Raw genomic sequence first — 12,453 nt, 5'->3', positions numbered from 1 at the left:
ACATTCGACCATGCATATTTGTAAATGAGCAATCCTAGAGTGAGCGCGATCAAAGTGTGTGTACTTCTCTCTGTCTCTGTGTGTGTGTTCCTGGCGCAGGATGTGTGACACGGGAGAGGGTTTGTTCACGTTCCAGACTCGGGAGGGGGAGATGATCTACCAGCGGGTCCACTCGGCCACGCTGGCCATTGCCCAGCAGCATGAGAGGATGATGGAGGAGATAGAGAAGAGCTCCCAGGTACAATTACATTTTTAGTTGTTTATCAAATACTCCCAGCAGCATTATTTGCACTGCGAACTAACAGCTGACAATGTGTGTTAACTATGTGCGCAAGAGTCATGACATCGGAAGAACTGTTTAATTCATCACTTTTATACAGTTGCTAAAACATTCTGTCACACCTGATGTTACAAGAAACACTGAGAAATAGTGAGGACGCTCTCTGTATCTCCTATGGGGGCCGAGATGTCTCACACAAGCGCGTTAACAGAAAGCATGAATGCAGAAGTGACAACACGAATGCAAAAGCTACATCAAGAGTTACTTAATGTGGTCAAGTGAGCTGTTGTTTGTGAAAACGTGGTCAAGCCAGCCGCCACTAAAAATGTGATGCTTGTCTATTTGAGGTGTTTTGGTGCAGGTGCTTGGAACAGCCAAAAAAAAACGCACCTGTACCATAACACCTCAAATACACATCACATCTAAGTGGCGACAACACATCCATTGTGGTTCAGTTCCGTTGTGGCTGTGTTGTGTGGCTTCTGTAGTTGTCTTGTGGCTTTTGTATTCATGTTTTGCGTTAATTCACTTGTGTGAGACAACTTAATGCCTTAATTTTTTAACCCTAACCCTAATTCTAATCCAAACTCAGCCCTCACCCTAAAAGCAAGTCTTCCATATTACAATTGGCCCTCACAAAGGAAAGTACATACAGTATACACACACACACAAACACAGTCACACATTTACACACAAAAATTGTTTGAACTACAACCTTCTTTAGCAGTTTGATGGTTTCTTCTCTCTGTTTGTTTTAAGTGGATCAAAGAAACACGTCATTGAGGCTGTTCATTATTTTTAGAAACCAAGATTTTCACACAAGATCTTCTCTTTCACACGCTGTTGTGTCTCCATGACTCATTTCCTGGAGACCTTAACTGTAACAACGAACTTCTTAACTATAAAAACTAACCTTCCCCTAACAATAAAACATGTCTTCACCTTAAATGTTAAATATTTACGTTTGAGACGACATGACCCCATTACCTGACTGTAAAAACAGATTTATGTCCCCACGTCACCAGTAGCACACACACAAAAGAATAAACCATCCTCTGCAGGTATTGCGTCTGGTTTCTACCCCCAATGTTTCGCCTTGGTCCGGGAGCCCTCCGACACCCCACGGTCTCCGCATCCGCTCCCTCCTTCCATCACAACACCCGTCCATCCCTGTCCCCCCCTCCTTCCTTCCTCCCTCCCTCCCCTGCTCCCCGCTATCATCTTTATTCTTTATTTATGTAGGCCTGCCTAGTGTTTGATGAGCCTTGACCATATGGCCTTGCTCTTGGACCCCACCATTTGGGAACATTTCCAAATGCAGCATTTACCCTCAGCTCTATAAATCACACAGGGAGCTAAACAAAACTCACCACTGAAATAGCATGTTCACTTCTGAGTAATTGCAGATTATCTTTTCAGTGAAATATTGCAAATAAAAATCTTGAATACATCATCCAGTGGCTCAACAAACAGCCATTTATAGTGGCCATTCAACCAGAAATAGATGGTGCTACGCAGGCTCTTTGGTTACTGACATGAAAACAGAAAGTTCTCCTCTTCACTTTCGATGAGCTCATTGTAGGAAAGTTTGTTTTTTATGCCACCGCACTGCCGACGGCCAGTGACTGAAGTTACTATGTATTTGTGTTTTTTGTAAGTCTGAACCATATTTGTGAACACGACATCTCAAGCACAACTTGAGGGGATTTTTTCAAATTTGGTACAAACTTTCACTTGGACTCAAGGATGAACTGATTCGATTTTGGTGGTCAAAGGTCAAAGTTTGCTAAGACCAAACAAAACAAGCCTTTTGTTTTGTGAATGCAACGTCTCAGGAACACCTTGATGGAATTTCTTCAGAATTCTTCAAACCATCAGTTGGAATCAGAGATGAACTGATGAGATTTGAGAGGTCAAAGGTCACAGTGGCCTCACATGTTTTTGTCTCTTCAACATATATATCAGTTCTGCCTTTAGGTAATTTCTTCAATTTATCACCACTTGTCACTTGGACTCACAGATGAATTGATTCGTTTTCAGTCATCAAAGGTCAAAAGGTCACAGTGACCTCATATGAGTCTGGAAATAAAAGGTATGTTGAGTGAAACTGCACTGGTTGGCGGAGGCATACAAGCACAGGGTGGTAATTCTATTATATTGTAATATTGTAAAGTCTTGACCTCATACTGTGCAAAGTGGCCTCAGCTGATGTACACTGTCTCGATTGAATTGCCCCTGTTGTGACTGAATGATTGACAGTGACAGAAAGAACCGTCCTCTGTCTTTTTCAGATCCACTCCAGAGAGACAATAACCAAGTCCATCTCCCTGCCCCGCAGCGCCTACTGGCAGCACATCACCCGTCAGAACAGCGTGGGAGATCTCTACAGTTACCAAGGTACAGACATGAAGTTGCTAATTATCACACATGCACGGTGTTGCTATTTCTTTACCTGCGTGTGTGTCAGGGGTAATTTGTGGCGCACGACAGGACGAGGTGGAGAAACAGGAAGACACAGAGAGAAATTAACATACTTTTAATTGAAGAATTTCACAAGTACGTTGACACTACACATTTCTTTACATATACTGTATATATGCTTCCAATCAGTGACAGGAATTATGGAATTATCTAGTTTAATTTCTCTTCCCATTTTTACATACATACTATCACTGAAACATCTCCATTAATATTTAATTGAATTCTTTAGTTTTTTGGTCCAATCTGCCTCTAATCAGAACAAATTTTGTCCATAAAATGTCTATTTCCCCACTTCAGTTCTTTTTATTCTCCTTAATTGTTACATGTGTTTACGATTTTGCTTCCTTTTTTGGATTTTGACATATTTCCTCCACTGAGTCAAAATTTAAAGCAAGAGACTAACAGAATCTTGAATCTAAATTGTGATTAGTTGGATTTCGTTATCTCATCTAAATTAGATTACGAGAGACAAATGAGCTGTGTGTTCTTAAAATAAATGTACAGGTCTGTGCAAGTGGAGGAGAAATAAATGTCACTTCAAATCCATTAATATCACAGTAGGTGCTTTATTGCATCCAGGCTGAGCACAGTATGTCTTTAATCTACACATTCACACACACGTAAGAAAGAAAGTGTGTGTGTGTGTGTGTGTGTGTAGACCAGAGGCAGAAAGGTGCTTAAAGAGCTGATGGGATTAGGCTGTGTCCATGGTGTTAGTTGATTAGTCGACTTATCAGAGAATTATAGGTCTTTTGGCGTTCACTGATAGAGCAAAAACAGAGAGCGAGGCAAAGATGAAAGTCGCTCCGACATCGTAATTTTCTTTTGAAAAGCCAAGGCTGGATTTTTTTTCTCATTATCATTTAATTGTGGCCTGATAAGCTTAAAAGCGAAATGCGAGTCTTCCGTTTCAAACATCAACATGTTTTTACTCATATACACTAAACAGAGAAGCCTCCACCTCAGGGTCATTATTTATAGGCCCAGTCTCTGTAAAGTCTCCTTTTTAAACTCTTCCTCTCCAAACTCTGGTGAGCAGAGGAGCTCCTCTCTCATCCATCACCCTGCCATCTCCAGCGGCCCTCCCACACTTCCCCCCCGTGTGTCTGTCCAATTCGTAACAACCCTCCAACCTTCTCATGCTCATACACATTCAGCGCTACCATTATCTCCCCTCCTCTCCCATGAATAAATTGAATGCATCAGTGTGTTTGAGGACGCAGCGAAAGGTCTCGCCAGACAAGAAGGACGACAAGGTGATTCTAGGGAGTGACAGGAGTCTAACTCCTGTTGTGACACGGGATGTTTGGACTGTGAAAGACGTGTCAGGAGAACCTCACATACCTCAGACAACAGTGTGGCCTTTCAGCCATGCAAGACATTTTTAGATGAGGAGAGTCATGTACAGTAACTGCATTGATTCCTCATTGACAGAAGGTCTCCACCTCTTCTACAACTCATGACCTGCACATGAGAAAGACTCTTAACACCGCCCCACAGTGCAGCCCTGTCAGATGAACTGAAGTAACCCTTCAGTGACGGCACCCATCATGTTTTAAATGTTCATTTTAACAATTGATAAACTATGAACTACGGGATAAAACCACATGTAGTCACAGTATTTCTTTCACACGACTGTCAGTGTTTGGTCAGGTCAAGTTTACATTTGTACTTGTGCCACTCGGAATGGCAGAAGCCGTATTTTCACCATTTATCCCTCACTTTCAGCTACTACATTATTTTTCCATAGCTGTTACTTTTTGCCATCTATTTTTATCTTTATGTATTCATTACACTAGTGCAGAGCCTGTTCTAAACATGCCTGTTTTGGAATGGACTGTTTGTTTGGCCTGTGGTGATGCTGGTTGCAGGTTTTCTTTCTGAAACTGTAAAAGTGACCTGCTGTAACGCTGCAGGACTCAGTCCGGCTGCAGGACTCAGTCCAAAGAACCCTGAAGCTGCTGCTGCTGCAAGAAGAGCTGTTCGCCTGTTTATTCAGAGTTCACTGAAGTTGGACTCAGTACTCAGAACCCCGAACTGAGAATCAGATGTTGCTGTTGCACTGTTGTCTTGATCGACAACATCACTAATGTCGATGAGCCCCAGCGGCTGCTACAGAGCACTGATCACATGCTTTTTCAGATTTTATGATGTAATGTGTCAAAAACGCACCAAATTCGACACTGCAACTTCCGCTGTATATTCCTAACGATATACATGTCAAGTGTGAAGCTGTTACGGTGAACGGTTCCAGAGATATGTGAGCCACATACAGACAGAGAGCGATTTCTGGAATTAGTGGGTAGATTTAGCCAACTGTTGTTTTCCTGTTCATTATCTATTTGAACTATCATGCATTCATTACATTTGGCCTTTACCTTTATTTGTTACTTTTAGCAGTTAATTTGAACCCTTATCAATTCATTTTAGCTCATGATTTTGCACCATATCTTTTAAGTGTACAATTTCTGCATTAACTGTTAATACTACACATGAAAATGATCTAGTTCTCATGCACATGCAGTGTTCAGGTGTTTAGGTGACTCAGTATGTACATATATTGTTTCTAATGAGCTCATTTAGATTAATTGTAGTAAATATAAAAATAGTAGTTTAGGCACACTACAGTATAATAGTATATCAAGTGCCCTCTGGCAACTGCAGAAATGCACCTCATTGGGAATCACAGTCTTATCATAGATTATGGTACAAAATCATTTTCCAGTCATAATGATACTATTAATCCCTGAAATACTGATGTGGAGCCAATAGAGGTAAGAAATCAGGAACTTGGACCACGGTGGCTGGCTGCGTTTGCTTGGCTGTATCGCTGCGTGCATGATGAATATCCAATCAGCACAGTCAATTTGCTGAGTCATGCTTGGGTTGCTTTCAAATACCCTGCGGGTGCGGAGGAATAATTAAGGAACACGGTTTCCTGTCCCATTGAGGTTCATTCACCTATTTGTTGATTTCTTTGGCTCGGATAAAGGAGGACCTGGCAAATGAGGAACTGTAACTCTTTCATTTTAATATATCTCACATCTGCTTTTTTTATTAATGTCTCAAAATTACATCCCAGTGGCCTTGCTTGCTAAAAGTGAAAGCAGTAATTGTCAAATGCGTTTTTTTCAAAAGAAGAAAAAGAGAAACGTGATGCAGAAAAACATCCTTCTATCAAGCTGTGGGAAACAAAATTAAGCCCCCAAATAATTCCGCTTTTTAATAAAACCAGAAACTATACACCAAGACAATGTGTCTATGTCCCCGCTGCCTTCCAACTCTACTTTCTTAATATTATTCACTCTTTCGCATTTCAGTGAGACTGCTGTGTTCATTGAGTTTGCTGATGCATAGAAATAAGTGCACTTTAAAGTTTTCAAGTTGGAAAAGCAAGGCCTGTCAAAAGTGGTTCAATTACCAACTGTAATATTGGAATGGAAAATGGACAAGAACGCTTGTATTTTTTTTCTTGGAGCCATTTTTATGTATTTTCGTTCCATTTCACACACACACACACACACACACACACACACACACACACACACACACACACACACACACACACACACACACACTTTATCTCTCTGTCTGCGTTTCATTATGCTTCACAGTTTAGTGCCGTAGCATTAGCAATTCTAATGGAACAGAGCGCTGTTCTTCTTAGCGTGATAGGCCGGGAGTGATACGAGAGGATTTTACAGAGAGGGAGTAAGTATCAAAGGGACGGGGACAAGATGATCGGGGAACAGGATGATAACGCTATCTTATCTGCAACAGGCGACATGGAATATAGTAGATGCAAAAATTGAATCCCATGAAAAATGCATGACAGCCAGGTAAAATGGAGTTCAACTGTTTGCATCTCTTTCTGCTGGAGGGATCGAAAGTTTCATTTTTTTTCTATCTGACTTAAAAGGCTTAAAAATGGTCTCGAGATACAATTGCTTGATATCGATAAATATCATAATATATTTGAGTTTTAAACTCTTCTTCATAGACAGAGAATGTTAAACTAAACATTTTACAAATCTGAGGGAGATCAATAATGTGTTATACCTCCTTACTGTGCTTATACAATGCAGAAGCAATGTATTGATTATATTGAACCTTTTTCAAAACTATATTGTGATAATTATTGGTATTGTTTTATTGCTCAGCCCTATTTAGTTGTGTTATTTGAATCCTAATGTAAATGAACTGACCCAATCTATGGATCTATAGGATTGATCTTTGTGTTCGATCCAGTGCATTGTCGCTTCTGCAGCTGGCTTTCTAAACACACACAAGAAACCACACACATTAGGCTGCGTGTCCGCAGTCTTGCATGATCCAGAGTCTGTGGCACAGGCACCGTCTCTTTCTCTGGTTACAGCTGTTACTAGGATGCCATCTGGGTTATCGCACTGTTAGAAAGGAAGGTGCAGACAGGTGTGTGTGTGTGTGTGTCTGTCAACATGCATGCATGAATAGCTGCTTGTGTGTCTGGGCCCACCATTATATCTGTCAGTGTGTGTGTGTGTGTGTGTGTGTGTGTGTTTGTGTGCGTGCGTGTGTGCGCCCGGACCAGCAGCTGCCACCCCAGGCCAGATAGGATGACATGACCTTCCCCTGGTAATGAAAAGGCACTGATAAATCACTGTCTCCTTCTCATAGGGAGACGAGAAGAGGAGGGATGCTGGCAACATCTACTCTCTTTTTGGTTTTACGTATTTTTTTCTGTGTGTGTCTACATCCGTGTCTCCTGTCCAACAAGCGTGGCTCTCGTCAGGGACCTGGCACCGCACAACAAACAGTGCTGCTTGTGACCGAGGAGATGATGAGAACTGCTCGGCCCTCTCCATCTACAATCGCCTCCCTGCCTCTTTTGTTTTCTTCCAGCCCAAATTGGCCTTGGTTGGGGGAGAGGGATTGTCTTGGCAAAGATGTGAAAAGGATATGCCTGGTTGCCCACCTGTCGTTTCAGCAGTCTATTAAGTACAGCGGCTAAAGGAGAGAAATGTCCCCCAGCTTTTTTGGTTTTAACCTGCAGCGTTTTTTCCAGAGCTCCGTTTAAAACCTAAAGCTGGAGTCTCACCTCATTTTTCTTTATTTCAGGGAGGTGCAAAGGAAAGACGAGTGGACAAAGGGGTGTGCGAACTGAATATGTGTGTGTGTGTATGACTCACCTGTCACCTGACTGGTGCTGTTCTGGTCTCATCCTCACACCCACACTGACCCCTCTGTGCTTCCTCTCTGCAAGCTGTTCACGCAGGACAATGCCCTTTCTGTGTTTCTCCCTCGCTCACCATCGTTTCTCTACTTGTGCATCAACTCTCTTTGCATCTTCTTCGCCACTTGACAATGATTGCTTGGCCGCCTGGGTCACGTTTTATGTTCCACTTTGTGGTGAGTCGGCAGTGCGTCTTGCGGCAGCCTGATTCCGTTGGTGCTACAGGCTACACACACACAGCAGAGACGTGTGAGTGTGTGTGACACTATATGAATCATTTGCACAACTTAAAATCATATTTTCCTAATAAGCATTTCAGCTCCAACAGTGGAGGGGAGAATTATCTCTTTGTCGATTTTGTCCGTATGGCCCCTGGAAGAAAACAAAGTCAAATTTTAATTTGTTAATCAAATTTCAATTAACCTCTGTGCATGAAGTGATTCCAAATGCATGAAGTGTATTGACGTGCAGCAACTTCTCGCTGCGTGCCGCATCAGAAGGTACCAGATCTGCTATAGGTTAGAATTGATTACAGGGTTGTGTTGTTTTTTCACCTCCTGAAATATTGATCAGCGGCCACTTCCTCCCAGTTCCGTGCATGATCAGCAGCCTGCCAGCCACTTTATCCTCAACCCACCTCTGCGCGCACGTCTCCAAACAGCATTCTAATATATTATTAATAGTCTCGCAGTTGCACGGAGCAGCCCCTCCGCCCACAAGTATCCATTACTCCCTCTCAGCGCAGTTAACCAATATGCACTGCAGAACAAATTGGTCCAATTAATTTAAATTAAGGTGGAGAGGGAGAGAGCAGGGAGCGGGGAGACGCCAGACACTCAGAGACGATGAGGGACGTGGAATGAAGCTGTGTGTTAGAGGTGATAAGGTTGATTTACCATGACCTCTTTTACCACTGTACAACTTTTAAAAAATCTATTTTTCTATAATGTAAGCCCACATCAAGAGATAATTTTATCTACATGGATGATCTTGTAATCTTATTTATAAAGATATCAGCATGGGCAGTAGCTAAGCAACAGTTACACCATGAGTCATCTGTTAAGGGAAAACAGGAAGTATCGTTTCTACCCCTTTCAATCAAACATGATAAACTAAATGCAAGCGCTCCATTGAATTTTTTTTTTCTTCTTGTCCCTCCACAGGAACCGGCCTGGCAATGACTTTTATCCCCCGAGCACAGACGTTTCCCAGCTTCCTGTCTGACGAGCCCGAGCAGGAGGAGAGCCAGCACCAGGAAGAAGCACCATCACCCTCTAGTGGCTGTGAATCCAGTTGCAGCCTGAGACCCCTTCAATGACAGAGAGCTGCTCTGCTCGACCAAATCTGGACTGTTTCCCCACTGCTGTAGAGACGATGTAGAAATATGTATAGTGACATGTGTAATATATCATTTCCTGGTGATTCTTTAGTGTCAACTGCAGAGCGAGTGGAACACGAGGACTTTTTACTAGAAAGGGCGTTTTTTGTTGTTGTGTGTTGTGTGACTGTAGCTTCAAATATTGCACCAAAAATCCTTTGAAGTGTAGCTTTAAAGTGTTTTACGTTGTCATCGTGCTGTTAACACCAGCACGTACGACCCCCTTTTTCTTTTTATATCCCTGCACTACATCCTACAAGAGGGTAAAGGCACTAACACACCAAGGTCTGCTGTAAAACAAGCTTTTTTTTAAGAAAAAGGCTTTTGTTCTGAAATTGACAAAATCCCATTAGGTTCATTCCGACCATTTGCAGCCTCAGCAAGTATTTTCAGAAAAAAAAACCAAAACAATTTTTGACACGTAATCCGTTCCAATCCGAATGTAACTCTGCTTTTCTCAACTATGTGGAATTGATAAATGCCTTCCGCAGAATAAAAAAAAAAAAACGCTGGACTTTGATAGCAGTGATGAATCAGCTAAAGCCTTTAATCGGTTACAAGCAGCAGAAAGAAGAGGTCGTTCAGAAATGTGCTTCAAGGACGTCGGGAGTGGACGGACGTGTCACAGATGATAGAATGCAACCTTCTCACAGACGACTCTACTTTAAACTGCCAACCTCACAAAAACACACAGTACAGTTGGAGTTTAACAGCTTCCCAGCTCCTCTCTAACGTCATCATGGTTTATTAGCGGTAGATGTTGGTGGCCGGAAATCATACGTGATTTCATTTGGGAAAATATATCATGTTTCACTGAGAAAACAACAGATTGATACCACTCTCTTGTCACTGTGCTTAATGGAGCTACACCTAGTAGGCCCAGCAGGTAGCAACTAGCTTGACTCTGTCCAAAGCACCTATAAAACTACAACTTTTTATAACTTCATGTTTATACAGATTAAAGAAATGAGATATATCTGATTTGTTGAGAATTTAAGAGTAGAATTTTTGTTAAAGCTAAACTAAGCTTAGCTTGTTAACAACACCCTAAAAATTAGATGCCAGCTGTAGCTTTGTGAGTGGTGTTGACTATGTCTCGTTAAAGACAAGCTTTGCTAAATTAGCTGCTAGCTCTAGCTTTATAGTGAGTGGTGTTTAACCTCTTATGTTGTTAAAGACAAGCTAAGCTAACTTAGCTGCTAGCTGTAGCTTTATAGTGAGTCTTGTTCATCTTCTTATGTTGTTAAAGACAAGCTATGCTAAATTAGCTGCTAGCTGTAGCTTTATAGTGAGTGGTATTCAACCTCTTATGTTGTTAATGACAAGCTAAGCTAACATAGCTGCTAGCTGTAGCTTCATGGAGAGTGGTGTCAACCTTCTCATGTAACAAACGTCCATCTCCCTAAACGGTCCCATATATTCCTTTGGAAACTGACATAAGGATTAAAAACCTGGCCACCATGTTCTCCTCCAGTAAGAAGTGCCTTCCGACAGACCAGAACAGAATAATTAGTTCTTTACCTTCTGAACAGAGTTGTCCTGTTGGCCCCGGTGTGGAACCTAAGCGGACATCTTTTCTCCAACACTTCAGAAGACTCTCGGTCATCTCTTCAAATATTTGTGCTTCAGGTGTTGTAGGATTCTTGTGGCATCTCAAAGAAACGTGCAAGCTTTTCAAATCCATAAATTGTGGCAACAACAGTGAAATAAAATCAAGGAGGCAGCAAACCAGCCCTTTACAAATCTCAATCACCTTTTAGTTTTTTTTCTTATTTTGTCTTCTCTTGGGTTAATACCACGGTAAATAAAGATGGACGACATGTCTCCACTTCCTCCCACTATCCAGAAATATAGCCAAAATACTCCTGATACAAAATTTGCCCAATTTTTAAAAATGATATTTAAATAAGTAATTACCCACCCACTAACATGGAGGAAGTGGGGTTTATGAACTGAACTGCAGCCAGCCACCAGGGGGCGTTTGAGACACTAACTTTTAGGGAGCAGTCATGTCGTCCATCTTTATAATCTATGTATTTAAATGTATAGAAGCGGAGTAGATTATAGATTCCTGAAGAACTGGATGTAAATGCACTTCATTTGTGTTAAAGTTTGCGTTTTTGACGTCACTTTATTTTGTGTATTTTATTTAAGTCAACCTTTATTTGAAATTGAGCCTAAGTCTAAAGTGCCCATCTGAAAAATAAAGGCGTCCGTCTGCATCCCAGAGCCTGTGACAGCAGCGTGTAGAGAGACAGTTGACATATGTGGCTACATAGTTGTCTTGAGGCTTCCTGGAGCTCAAGTGTGGTAAATAAATGTGTGTGTGTGATCGTTCCATGACATCAGAGCTGCACTGACTGAAATAACTGGAGGAAGTTAGTTGATGTTTTTATTTTCTCCATTTGAATATTTCTGTTAGTTTATCATAGGTACGATGTGTCTTCGTAATTTCTGTTAGACGATTGTGTTCGTGTCCACCACCACTACCTTCCGTGTTCTGTTACCGTCAGATTGTATATGAAAGGCACTTTGAATACATTGAGTGTTTTCACTAAATGTACATATGTTATGTTTTTGATGATAAAAAAAACAACAAATGTAATAAATTGAATGTTCTATCATGTATCATCGGTTTTCTACAAGTCGTCAGGGATATTGAACGCAAGGTAAGTTTAGTTAAAGAAGGGTTTCTGCAGGTTTCAACAAAATCTATTTAACATAGAACTACTTAATAATTACCACTTTCTGAGGTCAAGCCCAGTACACTGAGATACATTCAGACCGTGTGTTTGTAGACTCGTCAGTTATCAGTTCTACATTTGTTTTGTTTGCAGTTTGATTACTGCGTTCTAATATTTGTATCATTGAGAGAAAAACAACAACACACGTGGACATTACAAACTGCATGCCACCGAAATGTTTCTCTTAAAAAATATATTTTGATTCTTGACTGAAGCACTAAATGAACATTAACATGAAATAAAATTTTATTTAGGAACAAGTTTGTAATATTTTAACATATTTAAAACTTTTCATCAATTCTGTTTATTGTTGTATTTTCAGGTTTTCATGAAAATTTGACTTGGCAGGAAAAAAACG

At 41.1% G+C, this 12,453-nt stretch overlaps 1 protein-coding gene across 2 annotated transcripts in view; it reads left to right on the top strand.

Moving 5' to 3' along the window:
* Nucleotides 1–11,977, top strand: part of dok6 (docking protein 6) — a 42,923-nt gene extending 30,946 nt beyond the window's left edge. For both annotated transcript variants that reach the window (XM_034571998.1, XM_034571996.1), the window contains 3 exons: nucleotides 100–238; nucleotides 2,572–2,677; nucleotides 9,137–11,977. In XM_034571998.1, the coding sequence (XP_034427889.1) occupies nucleotides 100–238; nucleotides 2,572–2,677; nucleotides 9,137–9,291 (400 nt within the window). In that variant the 3' untranslated portion in view covers nucleotides 9,292–11,977. The remainder of the gene's footprint in view (nucleotides 1–99; nucleotides 239–2,571; nucleotides 2,678–9,136) is intronic.
* The last annotated feature ends 476 nt before the right edge of the window (nucleotides 11,978–12,453 follow it).

Source organism: Hippoglossus hippoglossus, chromosome 20 (assembly GCF_009819705.1).
Source record: "Hippoglossus hippoglossus isolate fHipHip1 chromosome 20, fHipHip1.pri, whole genome shotgun sequence".
NCBI lineage: Eukaryota > Metazoa > Chordata > Actinopteri > Pleuronectiformes > Pleuronectidae > Hippoglossus > Hippoglossus hippoglossus.
The sequence above is the reverse complement of the archived record's forward strand: the minus strand, read 5'-3'. Positions and strand labels throughout refer to the sequence as shown.